The sequence below is a fragment of the Pleurodeles waltl genome, chromosome 7, assembly GCF_031143425.1.
Source record: "Pleurodeles waltl isolate 20211129_DDA chromosome 7, aPleWal1.hap1.20221129, whole genome shotgun sequence".
Lineage (NCBI taxonomy): Eukaryota > Metazoa > Chordata > Amphibia > Caudata > Salamandridae > Pleurodeles > Pleurodeles waltl.
Genome location: NC_090446.1, coordinates 69,358,091 through 69,378,816, shown reverse-complemented (window position 1 = coordinate 69,378,816; position 20,726 = coordinate 69,358,091). Strand labels below are relative to the sequence as shown.

The following is a 20,726-nucleotide window of genomic DNA, read 5'->3' as shown; positions in this document are numbered from 1 at the left end:
ATGCTAATGGAGTCACATAACAACTTACCTTAAGAATACTGGAATAAACTTGAGAAAGCCCCAGGTTTACATACCACTAGGGGCGAAACACGTGTTGGCTTCATCTATGTACATCAGACTGGCGGTCTGTGTTTCATTGATACACTTTACAATAAACTTCATTGGATGGGTTTACCAATATATTGCTGATGATACATACCCATAGAGGTCAATATAAGGGGTCCACACCTCTTTGGTAACCCATACCACCTCCAAAAGTGACATATGGGCATTTAGAAAGAGAGTGTTGGACCCATTTGGAGCGTATTCAATACCAGAAGTGACAAGCTCTGACAGTGAGGACAGTGGGGAAAATGCTACGGAAAATGGCATCATGTAGCCCACAGATCCCATATGCAAGACTACAAATGCATGTGATTCAGGAATGGGTACAAAACCGGTGGTCTCAAGCAACATGTTGTTTTGAAGATCTAGTGTTTGTCATGCAAAAGGTACAAGAGGGGATGGCGTGGTAGAACGCATCACATTTTCAATTCAATTCATTGTATTTGTATAGCGCATGGCTGCCCAACTGGCCTCCAAGTGGTAGATACAACATAACCCCTCCACTAATCCAAGATGAACATTTCCTGAACCACATTTAGAAAATGTGGGTTTGCTACATTTTCCTAAAACGGACTTCCGATGGCTGACTTCTACGGGATGCCGGAAGAGCATTCCAGAGCCTGGAGGTGAACAATTCAAAATGGCGGCCTTCACTCTTTGCTCTTTTGATCTTTGCCACCACTGGAAGTCCCTGGTTACTAAAGCAAAGGGCCCTTTCTGGGGATTAAGGGGTAAGCAGGGATCAAATGATAGGTGGACCTTTCCCATAAATGGACCTGTGCGTGGAGCCTTGAAATGAATTATTTTTTTGAACTGGAAGCCAAAAATATATACTCAATGAAGTAAGTTTGCACCACCTACTCAGCAGTGGCAATCACAACAGATGCTCACATATGGGTTGGGGAGCTCACAGGGGCTCGCTCAAAGTGAGAGGAGGCTGGAAGGAACAAGAGGCATGACAACACATCAATACCCTGGATCTGAAAACTGTGTTCTTAGCCTTAAAAGCCTCTCAGTAGTTGCTCTTAGACAAATCTATATTGACCCTAACAGACAACACAACTACAGTGTTTTACATGAAAAAGCAAGGAAGAACACAATCCCTGGCATTATCAAGACTATCCCAAGATCTATAGAAATTAGCCATACAGTGGAGTATGTAAAAACAACAGTCCATCTCCCAGGGCAGGAAAATACAGAAACAGACAGGTTATTCAGGCATGCATCATGCTCACACAAATGGGAACTAAATCAGAAAGTCCTCAAAATGATCTTTTGGAAGTGAGGAACTCCAATAATAGATCTATTTGTAACACCAATAAATGCAAAATGCCAAAGCCTTGCATCCAGACAGCCATATCACCAACCCCTGGGGAATGCACTGTTGATAGACTTGTCAGGGACATTTGCTTACAAGTTTCCCCTGATACTATTGTTACAGAGCAAATTCAAGAGAAGCAAGATGACACTCATACTAATTGGCCCACAGTGGGTGACGCAAACATGGTTCTCAGAACTAATAGCAATAGCACAAAGAAATATTCAAGGATTACCAAGACAATAAGATCTACAGTCAGTGAAAGAGGGAAGGGTACTACTCCCTCAGAACCAGAGTCTTTGAGCTGGTAGCCTGGCTTCTGAGGACTTAGAATATGTTAATCTAAAGCTACTGGAAAGCACAATGGCTGTTCTAAAGGAAACAAGAGAGCCAACCACAAGAAAATGCTACATGGCAAAGTGGAAAACATACTCTCTACGGTGTCTTAAAATGGACTATTAAGAATTAGGAAAGAATACAAAGGATTCAACAGTATTAAAATATCTAACATACTCCATTGACTTAAAGTTAACATATGCTTCACTAAAGGTACACTTAGCAGCAATAGTGGCACACACAAGGGGTCACATGGGAAGAAGTTACTTCATAGCGCCAGTTGTAAAAAGATTTTATGAAGGAGCATAAAGGATTGCACCACAAAGAAGGGTACCAGCACCACCATCAAATTTAAATGTGCTACTCACACAATTAATGAAGGCACCCTTTGAATCATTACACAGAGCCACATTACAAATGTTCACACTTAAGACACCATTTTTGGTGGCCATAACATCTCTGCGCAAGGTGAGCGAATTACAAGCACTCACCCTTCAAGAACCATACTTTAAAGTCCACAAAGACAGTATTGCCATGAAGACAGATCCACAGTTCTTACCCAAGTTCGGTCCACACTTCCACATCAACTACGTGATACAAATACCAAGTTTTTTTCCAAAAACCTAAGACACACGCAGAGAGAACTTTACACACGCAGGCCGAAAGTCGTGCCATAATATACTACACTAAAAAGACAAAAACAAACAGGAAAACAAAGCCGACATTTGTTTAATTTGCTAATAATTATCTGATAAAACCTGTAACTAAGGGCACAATTGCAAAATGGATCACCCAAACCATTCAATTGTGCCAACAAATGCAGGAGAGACATTTATCTCAAAGCCAAAGGCACATTCAACAAGAAAGAAAAAAGCAACATCCTTACAGGACATATGCACAGCAGCAACACGGTCATCTGTACACACGTTCACAAAACACTTCTGTATAGATATATTCAAATGAATAGGGAAGCTCAAGTGAGACAAAAAGGTCTTACAACACCTGTTTACAAATTAAAGCTCATCTTCAACCCAACCACCACAAAAGCATCAAACTGCTACAAAATCTATGCACAGCATGTAAATCCACGAAATATTCATGCTGCAAAACGTAGTTTCTTACTTGTAGATGTACCCACCCTCCTCCACCAAGAAGACTGGAAGAAGAGAACAAGTTACCAGAAGAATAAAAGTATATGAATATGGCAAACAAAGGTGGGAGCTTCCTAAGAAGGAGTAAGACGTGACAGGATACACCAAATAGGGGCCCATCGACGAACAACAAAAATATAAAATTAGGACTACAAAATAGTGGAGAATTCCAGACCAAAACACTAGACGTCCGAATAATGACAGTACATAAATCCAGAAAATTCTTCAAGCTGCAAAACTTCACCAACAGATAAGAAACTATACGTTTGCCCAACATGAAAACCTGTTTTTTGCAACAACGTTTGAAGTTTGTCTGGAAATTTGAAGCTGATTTTGGGAATAAAATGTTTGCTTATCTGAGGGTTGATGATATACATAAAGCTGATATTTGTGTTATAATTTCTGATAACTTGTGGACATTCATTGCTGATACTTCTTCCTTGGTGTCAGAGGGAAATGAATGCGTCTGCTGATATTTTATGATTTTTGTGGAGGTATTTCTTCATCTATATTGATAAATATTTTGAATATTTATACCACGATAATCAGTGCTGCTGTCTGAAGCAACAAGCTGTAAAATTGGTGTAGCCTTAAGGATATGTCTGGTGGCTGACCTGTTGTGTCACAGTAACCTGAGTTTAACTCCTAGTGTCTGAGCTTGGAGGATCTGTCTATCCTGAGGGAGAGCCCTGCAATCTGCGGAGTGTATGAGATTTTGTAACCATTCTGCCTCCTTCTAGTACATTCTCAGTCATAATATATGCAGTCTTTCATAAAGAGTTTGAAAATAGAATTGAATAAAAATGCTATGGAGATCTTGAAATGATTTGTGGTATGTAAGACTGCATACCACAATTATATAAGCTACTTGTAAAACTTTTGACTTTAGAGACGATTTCTAGGAAACTTACATTGAGGAATACTCCATTTTGCAATCGTTTCACCAAGATTTGTTGGAAAGGCGAGCCCTTCAATACCTCCTGGGTGGATCTGACATTTCTGGCATTGCATACTAGCATTGTAATATTTCACGAGCTTCTTTCCAAAAAACTGCCTATTAAATCTATGATATTAGCCAAGTTACATACCAATGGGCCTGTGGATTGCACTAATTGGCCTCATTATTTTAAACATTATCACGAGGGCCGGACCCGCTTTTTCTGTCTACTTCATAGCATTCACCCCCTACTCATCACTTCATTTCCGGAGTCAATGTGTATGTTCTGTACCAGCTCCATAGTGTAATTCCAAGGGCAAAATTTAGAAGGCCCTAGCACCTCTTAGCGCCCCACTAGTATCATTTTTTTACGCTAATGTGGTGTTAAGGAGGCCATTCTCCTTTGCCATATTTACAAAGTGGCTCAATGCATGCATTGCACCACTTTGTAACCCCTTGCTTCACATTATGCTTGCGCCAGGCATAATGTATGCAATGGGGCTGTTTCCATGCAGGGAGGCCTGTAAAAATGGTGCACTGAAATCTACAACCTTTCACTGCACCACTTTTAGCGTCATTCTTAAAGTCTGCCTAAGGCAGGTGTTAAAATGACACCCCTTTACTTTCAAAGGGCCTCCATTTACTTTGCAGGGTTAGCGCCACAATTTATGCCGCTAATCCTGCAAAGAACCACAATAGCATCATAAATTAGGATGCTATTGTCCTAACCTGTGCCATGGTGTGCCGTATTGTAAATACAGCTCACACATGGTGTCGCTGGATGGCACAGGGAGGCGCAAGAAAAGTGGTGCTTCAAAGCTGATGCAACTCTATCTTGTACATGTGGCCCCTAGTATGAAACAAAAGTCCTGATATCACCTGATTGTTGCATCATAGGTGTGTATTCTTTATTGATGACAGTTTTGTGGGTTGTGTAGTTTTGGTCCACAAAGACTGGAGCAACATCTAATTTTCAGAATATTCACCTATTTAATCTTGTAGGATGGTGGCTATCTATGTAGTGTACCAATGTAGGGTTATACTATGCAGATAGTACAGGCGACCCTCTTTGGTTGATAGAGGCTTAACTTAAATACCCTAAATGCTCTCTTTTGTGGTAATATGGGTGAGCTGTTTAGGCTTATCAGAGTGTAGTGCTAACCATCTGTGGAACATACAATAAATGAGACACACTCAAGAAGAAACTCAAGAACATTTTAGAAAAATACAACACTTAATATTATGGTTCAACACCAGAAATCCTTCAAGTAAGGTAAGTACTGTTGTGGAGTTTTTATTCAAAGTGGGATAAGTAAAATACATCAATGCACTTTTACCCGGTATTGACTTTCAGTGGGTAAAGTACATGTACCGCATATGGGTATTTACAGAAGTATCTTGGGAGTCCCCTTTAGGTCATAGGATGCTAGGGGGCAAGGGCACGATAAATACCAGCAGTTCAGTTTTACCTGCCCTGGGGAGTCTGGGAGCAGAGGTGCTGGATGGGTCGGGTGCCTCGCACACTGCATGATTGGCAAAAGTATGGGGCTTCTGGAAACAGGCTGAAGAGGAGGACAAGTCCGGGAGCTCCCAACCTGGAGCTCAGTTCCTGAGGGTCCTGGAAGCAAGTGGGCACAGTCGATACTGCTGGACCAGGGCCAAGGCGCTTGGGTGCAGAGGGTTTTGGTTGGCTGGTCCCCTACATCGAGAGCGCTCACAGTGCTTGGTTAGGCCTGCAGAGGTGGAGGAAAAACAGACAGTCTGGCCCCTCTTGTGGGCAACTTCATAAATTCTTTCATCCCCTGGGTGCAGTTTGTTGTTTTGTGGCTGTGGTATCTGGCTCAGGCACAGACAAGCCTTGGTTTTTCCAACTGCTCTGGTACCCTGGGCATTGGTGGAGGGCGTCTCCTGGTGGACTTGGTGTCTCCAGACTTTGTGGGGAGATGGGTCTGTCCTCCGGGACGACGATGACCTCCTCCTGGGTTAATGGTGCATCAGTGGGCATGCTGGTCAGCAGATTGGTGGTCTGGATATCGTGGTTGGTGCCTGCAGATGTCAGGGATGTCTCCTCCACTCCAAGGAGATGCTGGCTGCTTTATGAAGTACTGGCAACCCTGTGAGGCTTTTGGGAGAGTCACAGCGATAGGATGAGTCGGGTCCAGGTGATTGTCAGGACAGCGGCCAGTGGGGAGGTTTTGGTGCCAAAAGAACTGACGTCACTGTGCAAGGGCGGCATCTATGTACTACTCCCGACGTCATCACGGCGACCACAACGCCTACGACGCCTGCGGAGTCGACGGACGCCACCTACCGATGCGCAAGGGTATTGCTGGAAGAAAAATCTACGGATCCAGTCTGACACCTGGGGGAAAATTCTAAGGTAAGGAATCTGCAACTAGAATATGCCTCTAGCAGATATTTTGTTACCGAAGGTAAGTAACTTGTACTTTAGGGGCATTTAGGTGAGTGTAAGCCAATGGGCTTCTCTCCCCTGGGGTGATCACACACCGAATATGACCACTTCCTGTATAGAGTGGGCATAACCCTGTCCCAGAATTCCTAATTCCACCAAAAAGCGGATTGCGGACACCTTCCTTTATGGGGCAGATCATGCAACCCACTGAAGGGTATGACTAGCCTGGTAGTGCAACACGCCATCTTGCATTGTTAATTTCCCTCCTGTCCTGGTGCCAAACAAGCTTCTGGGCAGGGAGCAACATTTCCTAGGTCTGGGGGAAGCCAGAGTTGCATGTCAAAGGGTAGCAGAGGTTTGAGGCTTCCAGCTCAGATATGCTGATTTACTGGCCATCCTGCTGGAGGAGGTGATAACACCTTCCTCCAGAGCAGACATTGTTTCTGACCTCTGAGAATGCAGGCTCTTGCCTCCAGGGTGTCAGAAACTCATCTGTAGTGGCTGGCTGGTCGATACCAGTCAGCCAGCATACTAGAGGGCTAGTAGTTTTTCATGGGCCACCTCTAAGATACCCTTTGGGTGCATGCCATAATGAATCCAAGACTGGCATCAGTGTAGATTTGTTAAGACAAGGTGTTTGATACCAAACAACATAGGTTTCAGAGAAGCCATTATGTAGATGGGTAACTCATAATGACCAGTGCCCAATACATACCATAAGATGGCTTCCTTGTTCACTTGCAATATCTAGTAATAGAATTAGACATCACAGTGGCATATCTGCTCATGCAGATATGTCCTTACTTTGAATATATTGCACTCTGCCATTTGTGTTTTAAGCCCTATTGTAGAGGTCATGTACATATATTATATGTAGTGACTTTGGCATTGCACACAATAAGTTTGCCATGCCGTGTTTTCACTCATGGCTTGTACTATGACACACAGCCTGCTATGGCACTCTGCATGGAATTTGTATGGAGTTCCCTCAGGGTGGCATAATACATGCTGCATCCCTTAGGGACTCTCTTTAGTACACATGCCCTAGTACCAGGGGTACCATTTGCAGTAAGCTGACCCCAACTGGTTTACAGAGGCACAAGTGACAACACTAAATGCTCTCTTTTGTGGTAGTGCAGATGAGCAGTTAATGCTTGTCAGAGGGTAGTGCTGTGAATTAGCTGTACTCGCAGAGGCAATACATGAGATAAACACTCAAAGAATAAATCTGAGACAAATTTAGAGAAATGGAACATTTTTTTATGTAAATTTTGATACCAAGAACTTCGTTAACAAATAAGTACTTTTTTAAATATCGATTTTTCCAAGTAAGTAAATGTTCGCTTAAATGTGTCTTTATGCAGCAATGCTTTCCTATAGGGAAAAAGGCATATGTTGCATACAGTTATTTACAGTTAGTTTCTGATGGTCTCCTTCAGGACTTGGGGTCGGAGGGAGCCAAGGTACAAAGTACGACGAGCAGTTACTCGTTACCTGCCCTGAGGCGGCTGGGTGCAGAGGTGCATGCTATGCCGGTGGAGAGAAGTGGGACCACCTAGAAACGGGCTGCAGAGGGGGACTTGTGGACATGTCTGGGAGCTCAGAATGTGAGGCATGGGTCGTAAGGTCCTTGAGACACAAAGGCACAGTTGGTTCTCTGATACCCGGGCTGGGGTGCTCAGGTGCAGCATAGATAGATAGGTTGGCTGGGCTGGGTGCGTCAAAGACATCCAGGTTGTCGGTCTCGTTGGTTTGAGGGTGCAAAAGCAGGATGGCAGGGCTGCACAGGAAGTGGATCTCTCTTGTGCTGACATCCCTCAATGGCTGCTCGGTGCAGTGGGAGTCCCAATTGTACTCTCACGGTCTTGGCTTGGTGCAGGGCGTCCAGTACCCAGAGTACTGGTGGTGTGCTACTATGGTTGATCCTGGTGTCTTCACACTTGGTTAGTCGCCAGGTCTGACCTTCTGGGGCACAGGTGCCTCTTCCTGGGTGCCTGCGGCGTCAGGCTGGCCAGTGAGCTGCAAGACATTGTACCCAACTCTGCTGTTTTGTTGCCTGCAAACTGCAGGGGAGTAGCTCCTCTGCACCAAGGGAGTTTGCTGGTAATTTGCAACGCACTGGCAGTCTACTGGGATTCATGGCAAGTGCTCAGCTGCAGGACAAGTCACTTTGTCACAATCATTGAGACTGGTGCAGGCAAGAGAGTTTGGTGCCAAAGGTCCACAGCAAGTCTTTTTTTCTCACTTTTTCACAGCTCTTCTTTTTCCTTGTCTTCTGGACTCATCAAATCTGATTTCCTGGCATCAGGGGTGCCACCTAAATGATGAATCCAGGGATGGTACAGGTAGTAGCTAATGGGATGGTTACCTTTAGAGTGTCTACACCCTTTATATGACCACTTCCTGTGGAGAGTGGGCATATCGTGATCCAGCGAGCCTACGTCCACTAAGAACCAATGGTGGAATTCTAAGTGTTGTGTTCACATCAGGTGGTCCACCTAAGTGGTGGAACTAGACAGATGGGGAACACACCTACTGATCCGAAATTCTCCTTCTTGGCTTGGTGGCAAATGTGCCCGGAGAAGGGGGAGTGGCATCTCCACTGACTGAGGGATCTGGAGGTCGCATAACAAAGGCAGCAGCGGCCTTTGAATCCTCCTGCCTTGATATGTTGATAAGAAGTCTCCCTGCTTGGAGGAGGTTGTAACACCTCCGTCCAGAGCAGGCTTTGTGTCTGACCCCAGAGGCATGGGCTATCACCTCAGGGGGTCAGAAACTCGTCTGTGGTGGCAGGCTGGTCAAGACCAGTCAGCCAGTAGACTAGTAATTGGTAGGTTTTCAGGAGGCACCCTAAGGTGCCCTTTAGGGCATGCATTAATGAATCCATCACTGGAATCAGTGTGGGCTTGTTAATACAAGATACCAAACATCTTCGGTGAAGTTATCATGTAGCTGGGGAACTCGTCATAGACATCACAGGGGCATATCTGCTCATTCAGATATGTCCACACATGTAGTATAGTGTACTCTGCTTTAGGGCTTTAAGGCCTGCTGTATGGGTGACTTACCAATGTTGCATGCAGTGTTTGTAGGCATGGCACACAGGAGGTGGGCCATGTTCTCTTCTCACTTGTCATGCACCATGTCAAGCAGCCTGCGATGGCAGTTGGCATGTGTGTGCTGAGGGGTGCCTGAGTGTGGCACAATACATGCTGCAGCCTTTAGGGATCCTCTTTAGTACCCATGGTCAGGTACCAGGGGTACCTTTTACTAGAGACTTACAGAGGTTCTAAAGGTATTGCCAATTTGGGAACAATTGCAAAGCTTTAGGGAAAGAAATCTGGCACTGGGAACCCAGTGCACATTCTGTCAAAATTGCACAAATTCCCAGGCAAAAAGTGGGGGTGACCATGTCAAACAGTGGCACTTTCCTACACCATTTCTTAGGACCTACAGGGGTGCTAAAGTGCTTTGCCAATTGGGTATTTTGTTTTTAGGGGAAAGAACACTGGCACTGGAGCCTGGTTAGTAGGTTTCAGTACACTGTCAAAGTCAAAAACAACCATCTATCAGTTCAAAAGGGGGGCAAAAAGTGGGGGGACAACCATCAAAAAGCCTGACTTTCTACAAATCTGCATACAAATGGGCTTAGTTCACAAAAAATGCATGTCTGCATGGGTGAAGACTTTTGAATTACAGAAACTTGCATACTTTTTCCAGACTACCCATGGGAACTTGCAACAGACATAGGTTTCTTGGAGTGCTCTTTGAAGAGTTTTCTAAATTCCTAATTACTTCCAAGTGGAGGTGATTGCTCTTGCGCAATCTATATGCAGTACAGTTGTGCTTACAAAACTGATTCTGCATTGGTGAAATCACACCTTTTCTTATGACGAAACTCTTTGCCTTACATCCTTATCAATTTTGGGTGTGTTCTTTTCCATTACAAGCAATGGGAATTCATTTACTCCTGCTCTAGATAGGAGTACATTTCTGACTGTTTTCTGGGCAGTGATGGGTCACAGAGAAGTTTATGACTACCCAAAAACTCTTACATTTATGGGTGCTCCCACATTTTTCAAGTCACCCTTATCGTTGAAGTATCCACTCATCCATCGTGCGTGGGAGGTGAATTACCTGTACATACGTTTTTGCATGACTCATTACGTGTTAAATGGCATCATTGATGGCATCACTCAGATTCAGAGAACAGTATTGCTTAAATTACTAATGAGTACCGCTGTCCCCAAGATAATATGTGAAGTCCTAATCAGTGCTTGATGGGGGTGCACTTATAGCTAATTAACTAAACTAACTGGCACATGTCAGTGTTTTTTTGTATTTTTTAGTGGTAGTTCTTGACTCACTAAAACATCTAACTTTAAAGTTCCAGGTAAGGGAGCATGGAGGTGGGAGGGAAGCAACTGATATCAGATGAGGGGTGCACCAGATGGGGCATAATAATTAAAAACACAATATTAAAAAGCAAAAGACGAGGAAGCAATGGACACTACCGGCAAAGGAGGGAGCAATACAAGGGATTCAGAGAGCAGGTCAAAGAAAAAGCAGGAAATAAAGGAGAGAGCAAAACAGAAGAGGGTGCAATATGAAGCACTCTGGGACAGATTGTGGGATTTGGCAAGGAGGAAGCAGCACGTGATGGAGAGATCCCAAAAAAGACATGCACTCTCATAGAGCGCTGAAAGAAAATGAAAAAACAGTTCCCTAAACATGAGCAGTGAAAGGATACAAGTCAGACAGTCAGAAAGATTGTAAAGAGGTTGTGCTTTGGGGGACTGCACATTGCATTATGCTTTTGAGTCAGGCAATTTGCACCTGTTGTTCGGACCCATAGATGCAAACAGCTTTGGGAATTGAGCCCACTAAATCCTTTGGGGCATCATGTAAACGTTAGTTATCATGAAAATCGTGCTTGAAGTCTGTTTTGGTAATAAATGTTGAATGCCCCTGCTTCACAGCATTTTGCCTTTTTAATTTGTTTGCATATTCCCTCAAATAACTTTGAGGCCCTTCCTTTCCAGCGATTAGGTATATGATGCTACTTTCAGGCAACAGAAGAAATGTTCGTCTGGAACTGAAAATGAGAAATATCGCCTCTCACTTCATTTCTTTTTCTGCAGGGTACCAGCGGCAGCTGAACTACAAGCATGATGATGGGTCTTACAGCGCCTTTGGCAAAAGCGATCAGGAAGGGAACACCTGGTAAGTGTGTCTGTGGCCCTGTATCGCTGCCTCTAAAAGTGAGCCAGGAAAGTTTATGGAGTGTGCCACATTTCAGCTGTGTGTGCAATTTTGTTAAAAAATGGTCAGGATATGTTGTGCCAAGTGTCTTTCAATCACATTTTGTATTTAATGAATGGATGGATGGATGGATAGAGGAATGGAAGAATGGGTGGATGGGTACTGAATAAATCAAGGGAACTGCAGATGAATGCATTGATAAAACAATGAGATGAATGAGAATATGAATCTGGATTAATGGAAGAATGAATTAAATTAGGAGAATGGATGACTGAATAGGTGAGTGATTTTTTTAGGATAGCTGAATACATGTATGGTTGAATGAGCACATGGACCTGGAAAGAAAAGTGGAAGAATATGTGTGTAGTGACATAAATAAAAGAAGAGAATGTGGCTAGGTCTGTTAGTATGAAATAGATGGTTGGATGATGAGACATTAAAGTGTGGACAATGAATGCATGAAAGAGTGAAAATGGATGAATGCGTACATAACATGGATGGATGAAAGAATAAGAGTGCAAGGAATCACACATTAAAGGATGGGTGAATTAATGGAAACTTTAAAAACCCTGCTAACAGAAGCTAAAAAGTAGAGAACATCAAACAGGTGGCATTCAGTCGGTTGGTTCTATAGCATTAAGAAGAGAAGAACAAATCAGTAATTTGCAAGTACAGCGTATTTTGCATATAGACACAGAAGCTAAGATGGTGGCACATACCTCTGAAACAGCTTCTAGGATTGGGAGTTGGACAGGGGAAGAAGGAAAGGTAAGAGGCGTGAACCTAAATGTGATATTACAATTAGTGACTTGAGGAAGGATTATTACACCTAAGTCATGTATTATTTACATTTGTTCCTTCTCTTATCGTCATAGATCAAATTTAGATAGAAAAGTAAATTTTCAATAGGGTCTTAAAAGATGGACCTGACAATGGGGTAGCTGGGTGAAAGGGAAGAGAGACACATTTCTGGCACAATTACAGAAACCACCTCCTTCATCGGGTAATTGAAACTTGCCCAGTTTTCTTACATGTCTGTCCCTGATCTATGGGAAAATGTAGGGTGTAATAATTACATTAAAAAAACCTTATACGTATTTGAATTACTCCGGTACCTGATTATTGTGTCCTTACTTCCTCCTCCCCATAACAATGCCCTCTGCTGCCATCTCCCCTCACCTTGTGACATGGCCTTTCCTCAAAGATGCCAATATCGTGCTTATAAGACAGCAATGAGTAGGGTATCCCAGAACACTAACCCCTTGTTCCCCTTTTTACGCGTAACCATCCATACATGTATTCCCAACAACCTTCATAAACGCATTCAAGCATTCATCCATACATGCATTCACGACAACCTTCATACACGCATCCAAACATGCATATTCACACGCATTCACAACGTTCATACATGCATCCAAACACGCATACTCACGCGCATGCACACTTACATGCAGAGACACACTCACTTCAACATTCATACATGCATACAAACACGCATTCACACATTCATGCACACATGCAGACACCACACACTCACACATACACACACAACACCACCTCCCCTCCCACCACCCCCTCCCCTGTCAGATGATCAACTTACCGGGTCTGGGCAGGAGGTAGTCTGGCAGAGAACAGGAAGGGGCGCTTCTACTACCGGCAGCGCCCCGCCATCAGGACACCGCCAGGTCATATTATTGCTCATAATACGGCGGGCGGTGTTCTACTGCTGGGGTGGGGCCGGTGGTGGAAATGCCAAAGCGCCTCCACCCGCCAGCATGATTACTGCTGGATTTCCACCCAAAGTGTGGCGGAAATCCGGCAGTACCCGTGATATGGAAGACCGCCAAAGTCGTAATGAAGACCTATGTAACTTCATTTCTGTTACGCCTGGAATGTTGCTTAGTTTACATTTGTGACCATACCTGTTGAGTAGGTAGGTCTAATTAGTGTTTGCCCCTTCAGAATGCTAGGAATACTGGACTCTACTTCGCTTACCATGACAGCAACCAGTACTTGAATACGAGATAGCGAGGCTTGTGGGATGGGGGACCGGCTTAGATTCACTGTCCATCACCCCTGTGTATTTGAATAAACAACAATGAGCTCTTTTACAGTACAGTGCACCCTGTGATCTGAATGTCATCTCAATCACCCTAGTACCACTCCCTAAAACCTTAGGCTTGAGTTTAGTGCTCATCGAAGGTATCAACCTGACAAAATATGTCCCCTAGTACACTGCAAGCTTCCCCAGGCAGTTGGTTTGTGTACACCAATCCATCTGAACATGGGAGCAAGGTAACTCATTAGGCTCATTATGTCATATCTGCTAAAATCAATATTAAGGAAACACGGTGGTATAACATGTCATTTTAGTTCAGTTCTTTGCCTCCTTCTTTTTTCTCGGGTCATCACCTGGTATCTCATTTCCTGTATTCACAATTCCCTTGCCTCCACATCCACTTATAGCCCATCTCTGTCATCCTTTTTTTCTCTTCTCTTCACCTCTGTTTCTCTCTCACTTGCCTGTCTATTTGCAACCCTGTCCCCAACATCTACAAGCCTCCCTTTTCCACCTGTTATCACCCTGTACCTTTTGTATCATTTACTCATCTACTTCCAATCTCTGGAGTTTCTTCCTGTTCCTTGTCATCTCTCACACTTTTCCTTTCCAACTTTCCATTCCTTCCCCTTTCTGTCCCTCCAACTCTCTACAGCTACTATACTCCATAATTCTCACCCTCACATTTTCTGTCTCCTCAGGCTCACTGCTTTTGTCATGAAGTCCTTTAGCCAGGCCCGGTACGACATATATGTTGACAAGGTGTACATCGACCAAGCCCTCAAGTATCTCAAGGAGCATCAGCTGGAAAGCGGCTGCTTCAACAGTTCTGGAAAACTCTTGAACAACGCACTGAAGGTATGGGAGGCTTCACAAAGCGATGTCTTAATCCCTTGCAGGAACGTTGCCTTTCCTTGGGCCTTGACATTGTAGCACGCCAAGTGGAAGTGAATAACTCTAACTTTGCTGTCAAGTACGAGACAAGACGTCCCCTCATGTACAGTCTGCGGGTTTTGCAAGTCATTGAAGAGTTGAAGAGAAGTGTGGCTTAAGTCCACGTTCTTTTACAAAGCCAATGAGATCTTAGGTGATTTGCATTATTGTTATTGATGAAAGATATTTATTAAACAAAGCTGTCACCAGCATGGTAGCTTACATGAAGGAAGGGGGCTGTAGAATCACAATGGAGGTCAATTAAAGAGAGGAGCAGGCAAGTAGAGTTTTCAGAGATTTAAGGAAACAGATCCATTAGACAGATAGTGATGGGTAGAAAAGAAGAGCGTTTCAGTGTTAGGCCGTTATAAAAGTGAACAATGACCCCTCAATTTGAGAATAACATACTATAGGTAAGGTCAAAAGAAAGAGCAAGGCAGAAAAGAGAGAGCGAGAAGGAGAATCTTTCCTAAATTTGAACTGAATCTACCTGCGTCCTTGTTTGTGAAATGCATGGTGGCAAAACAAGGAGAATTAAGTGTATGTATGTGTGTTTTTGTATTTCTAAAGCATGGACCTCACTGGCTAGTAATGGTGCACTCTACAGGGGGCAAGGTCAAGTAGGTAAAGTGGAAGAAGTGACAAGTGAACCTATCGGAAGTTGTTTTCTTGAAGTATTGAGATTTTAGTTTCTTCTTGAATTGTAGTAGAGTTAATACAGTTCTAATGCTGGAGGGGATGTTGTTTGAGATTCTGGGGGCATAGGCTCAGAAGTTGTGTTTTCTTGTTTTTCATTATATTTCAGCATTTCTGGTGATGTTGGAGCTTCTGTTTAGTGTCAATCTACAGATAATATTAGTTCATGCACTAGGTAAATGTGGTCTTGGCATAGAATGACTTGTAGTGATGCCAGGTTTGCAGAGGTACACTGTAGATTATGTAGAATGAAACTGAGGTGGTCATACTGCTCCAGCACTTAATTGTGCCATCTTGCTGCTTGAAACATGCCTTTCAGAGGAGAGAAGGTGGTCTTTGAGATGCTGATGAGCAGGGTGTGGCATTCAGCAAGGTAGTAGTGGACTACGGATTAGGTGGTTGTTTTGAGTTCTTTTCATGGAAGAAAGGATACTATTTTTTCAGGGAAGTGAGTTAGACTAGAGTGGTTTGGTCTTCTTGACAATGTGTTCTTTGAATAAGAGGTTGAAGTCATGGGTGAATCAGAGAGAAATTCCAACAATGGTCCTAGGATAAGGAAGCCAGTGAAGAGAGGGCATTGGTGATGAGACGGGCCGACGTTTAGGAAGATTAAGAATGATATGGCTTGCAATGTGTTGAATGAGAAGAAGGAGATAGAAGCTCTAAGAAGCTGAAATTGCAGTAATAGAAGCAAGAAGTATTGTGGCCTGGACCAGTGTTTGAGGGAGGGAGGGAGAAAAGATACACTTTGTTTTCCTGTAGACATAATTGGCAGAAGCATATGGAGGAAAATGTTATAATTTGGTAGTAGAGAGGAACTGATCAATAACAAAGCTCAACAGTTGAAATTTGGACTCTGCAGTTGGAAAGGGAAGGCAGTTCACAAGGCCACCAACCAATGGAAGTATGGGGAAGATGCTGTCCAAAGATTAGTGTCTGGAGTCTGCCGGTGTTAGTATCTAGCGATTTGTTGTTCATTCAAGAAACCACCGCAATGAAACAGTTCTGAAGATGGAAAAAAAAAGCTTTTTTATGTAGAACAAAATTTGAGTATTGTCTGCTTAGGTCATGAAGGAAAGACAAAAAGTGAAAATAAAGAGAGCCCAGGAAGCAATACAGAAGTTGAAGATGGTAGGGCTGAGGAGAGAAGCTTGAGGCGCCCCATTGGGCACATCTAGGAAAGCTGAATGAAAAGGAGGTAAGTGAAAGGCTCATGGACAGTCGGAGAAATTATGACTGATTCAAGAGAGAACACTGCCTCCTTTTCTAATCTGACGAAGACATCATAGCATGATGATGTGTGTAAACAGGTTGAATACTACAGGAAGGTAGAATAAGACGAAGGGCAAAGAGCCACTTGTGTCCACCAGGAAGCCAAGGTTATCCAAGGTGGATGGAAAAGCAGGCCCAGTTCTATGGAGAGGGTAGAAGCCTGACTGGAAGGAGCCAAGGATGTGATTGGACTCAAGAAAGAAAACGTTGAGTGTTGATTGATTTTCTTTTTTTTACCATATTAGCTGGAAGACAGACGAGGAATGAGACAAAAACTTCTGATGATAGAAGGGTCAGTGGAGGATTTCTTTAGAATTGGGATTATCAAGGCTTATTACCAGCTCTTTGGGACTGAGTACTCAGGGGTAGAAAAACACAGAGGCCAGCCAAAACATGGCCAAGGACAGGGGCATGCTGAATGTAGAATGTGAGCGAGGCAAGAATTTTAGGGGAACCCACACTTTATAGAGAAGAGAATAAGAATCCCTGTCCCCACAGGGAGGACAGCAAATTGGGAAAGGGTAGGTTTATTGGTGTCAGTCCTAGAAATAGTAAAGTCGAAGGCTAAGAAGAACGGTCTACAGGGCAAGATTTACAGATTTTTACTAAAAAATGAAGCAACTTGGTGATATATTCTTCCTCATACTGCATGGTCACAGCTTCACCCCTTTGCAACTATCTTTTAAATCCTAGGTCTCTTTCTTATAAATAAGAGATTTGCAGATGCATAAATAAAGATGTTGTCTGAAATGTGCAGTAAACATGTTCATATGCAGTTGTAATTTGCTGCAAAATACATGCTCATATGTAGGTATAATTGGTAGCAAAATATATTTTAAGGAGTTTAATATATCACAATCAAAAGCGGCTGTGGTTCGGAATGTGTGGTAACAGGCAAGTAGAATTCTGCTATAACAGGAATGCTGGCAACACAGAGCAATAAATGTGTGCTTTGCAGCTATTGATGAAATCTTCAGGCAGCTTCATTAAAAAGTTATTTGCTCTCACTATTGAAACAAAAGCAGCAATCCTGCTCAGTGACCGGTCTTTCATAATGTTTGGCACCGGCAAAGAGGGTGACATGGCAACTCAACTGTACATAGTTACAGGAGAATTGCATTGACATTCTAGTATGTAAGTAGAGGGTAATGAGTGCAATGTGATATACATCACTACATCGTTATTCCAGGCTTCCAAGAATTTTTCTAAAGCTCAGCCACAGAACACACTTTTGAAAAGGCTCTTTTTAGCGCTGCGTTTTTTTTTTACCTTTGTGCTTCTGTGGACCCCCATTAAATTCCATTACATTGGTACCAGAAGACTGGGATGCCTGCCAAAGCAAATTCAACAATCGGAACCTCAAAACAATATACAAAAATACAGAGACAAGTCAAGATCCAACAAATACATAATTTACGAATGTTGTATTTATCAAAATTCTCATTTTAATGAAAAGGTTAGAGCTTTTCAATTTTTCATCGTTTTTCTAAATGATAAAGTAATATGTTGGACTATATGTTAGCGACGACATTCCCACCCCGAGCATACTACAACATTGTAAAATGTGTTCCCGCCGGGCTGACCGGTGGGAACCGTGTTAGGATATTGGCTTCGGCTCCCTTACACTCCAGCACTCTTGGAAGGCGCACTGTCTGCATTCCGATGGTGCTGGACAGTGCGGTCACTGCCCTGCTCATGCCATGGGCATGAGTGCAGGGGAACCCCCTTAAAAAGGCTGGTGGAAAGAGGGGTTGTAATCAGCCAGGCGGCACTGAGTTTAGTGCTGCCATAACTGGTTGCAAGCCCGACCGCTATAATGCCGTCAGGAACAATTTTCTCGGCGGGGATGGTGGTCCTTTGACGGTCTGACTGCCAAAGGTGAAATTTGGCAGTAGGATGGCCAAACCCACAGCGGTCCGACCGTCACCGCAAGTTTGGCGGTCTCATGACTGCCAAACTTGTAATGGGGCTCCTAGTGGTCCAACAGAAGGCACCAATTGGCCATGCTGGATTCAGTTTGCTGTACTTGCTTTGCACTGCTCCCACAAGTAAAGCTAAGGAAACCACCTTGATTTTTATATTTCTATTCCCTTCAATTTCACAGAGTGTTTTCAAATTTCAACATTTTGCTTTTGTATTCATGATTGCTTTACAAATCCAATTACTTAATATTCTAAACAGTCACGGCCCCGTGAGTAGCTGTTGTGACTCCCTAGGGGGTGCCTGGTTTTCAGGTTAAGAACCACAATTTTTGAGTGTTTTAGGGTGTTTTAAGCATATTAGTTGCTGTATTCAGACAATGTACTGTGAATTTTCTCCTACTAATCGCTAAAGAGTCCAGGTATCCATCACTTCTTTGCTTTAAATGTTATTGCAGTGGAAACACATGTTCACGCACAATCTTCAAGGATGAGCCTTGCCATTGTTGTATTGCATGATTTTGCAATGTTGACACACACCAATGCAGGTGTTGTATCATATTGTACTACTCAATTTAGAATGTATCTATTGTTTCACATCCTTGATGAGGCCACGGAGAACTCATTGGGTTCCTTGGAGGAGTGCATGGCTGGGGGGTGGCGGCAAAGATTATAGTTTGGCCTATAAGGAAGTGTCGGGAGTGGTGGCATGAGGACCGAAGAGGTGCTCCACCTATGATGTGGTAGCTCCACCTATGATGTGGTAGCTCCATGTAAGCATGAAGGGCCAGATGTAGCAAAATTGCAAATTGCGACTTGCAATTTGCGAGTCCTTCCGACTCGCAAATTGCAAGTCGCAATTTGCAATGCAGAACGGTGTCTCAGTCACCGTCTGCGAGTCGCTATGGGGTCGCAAAGACCCACCTCATTAATCTTAATGAGGTGGGTCGCAAATTGCGGCCCCATAGCGACTATGGGCACTCGCAAACATGGAGGCCTGCTGTAGTCAGCAGACCTCCATGTTCGTTACTGCTTTTAAATAAAGCATTTTTTTTTTTTTAAGTGTAGCCCGTTTTCCTTAAAGGAAAACAAGCTGCACTTAAAAAAAATCCGAAACCTTTAGAAAAAATAATTTGTGGTCCATTCACAAAGGGGAAGGGGCCCATGGGGACCCCTTCCAATTTGCGAGTGGGTTACCATCCACTTCAAGTGGATGGTAACTGCGACACCATTTGCGACCGCATAAGCGGTCGCAAATGGTATTGCATACCACTGTGAATCGCAAATAGGAAGGGAACACCCCTTCCTAATTGCGATTCGGAAATGCATTTTGCGAGTCGGTCCGACTCGCAAAATGCATTTCTGCATAGGAAACTGCGATTTGCGACTCGCAAACGGCAAATTTTGCCGTTTGCGAGTCGCAATCAGTTTCCTACATCTGGCCCGAAGTGTTATAGAAACATGTGAACACAGATACAGGCCACACATGCAAGCATTTATAATCTTCTTTAGAAAGTGTATGTATCATACAAGTATTTCAAAGGGAAAACCATTTTTTAAATAGGGCTAGGCAAAAATGTGAATTATTTTTCATTTGTACTGTGCGCAGTTTTCAAGAAAATCGTAGGAAAAATACACCTTTTACATGGAATGAAATTGTCCCATGTCGGATGGTAAAATTGTACGTGAGGACATACCTTGTGTTAAAAGCATAAGCCAAAAAAATCAATACGGTGGAAAGCATAACTGTTGAAAAAGCATAACTGTAGAAAAAAAGAATGTGCAAGTCTGTAATCAAGAATTATGGGAGATTACCTGTGAATAAAAATGTAATATAAAAATAAATATAAAAAACGGAAATAGCGGTTTGTCAGCAATGGATTTACAGATTGAAAAATTCGCTGGACAACAGAAGGATAAAGTTATTTTTCAGGAAGGAGGAAGGCAACTGAGGGTGGAGGTAGGTGTGGTCATACAGTGCCTACTTGCATCAATAGTGAGTGTCAATAAAGAATGATGAAACCAAAAACCAATGGTCATTTTTATAACTTTCCCAGAGGTGGCTCCCCCGCCAGCAGCGACAGCCGCAAAACCTTTACAAAAAAACAATAATAAACTGTGTTTATTATCATTTTCTTGTAAAGGGCTGGGGCCACAGGCTCTGATGAGCACTGAGGGGGCGTGCACAGCACTCTCCCCTCAGTGTGCATGTATGCTTGACTGACTGTCTCAGGGCGGCCAAACACACATGCGCACAACGCTCTCTCCAGCCTGGCACTGTGTTGTCAGGCTGGAGAAAGCATGCACAGGCTCACAGTCTGC

General features: G+C 43.4%; 1 protein-coding gene across 1 annotated transcript in view; it reads left to right on the top strand.

Moving 5' to 3' along the window:
• LOC138303653 (alpha-2-macroglobulin-like protein 1) overlaps window positions 1–20,726 on the top strand; it is a 192,945-nt gene that overhangs the window by 129,022 nt on the left and 43,197 nt on the right. The window contains exons 25-26 of the mRNA XM_069242956.1: window positions 11,402–11,483; window positions 14,286–14,442. Of these exons, the coding sequence (XP_069099057.1) occupies window positions 11,402–11,483; window positions 14,286–14,442 (239 nt within the window). The remainder of the gene's footprint in view (window positions 1–11,401; window positions 11,484–14,285; window positions 14,443–20,726) is intronic.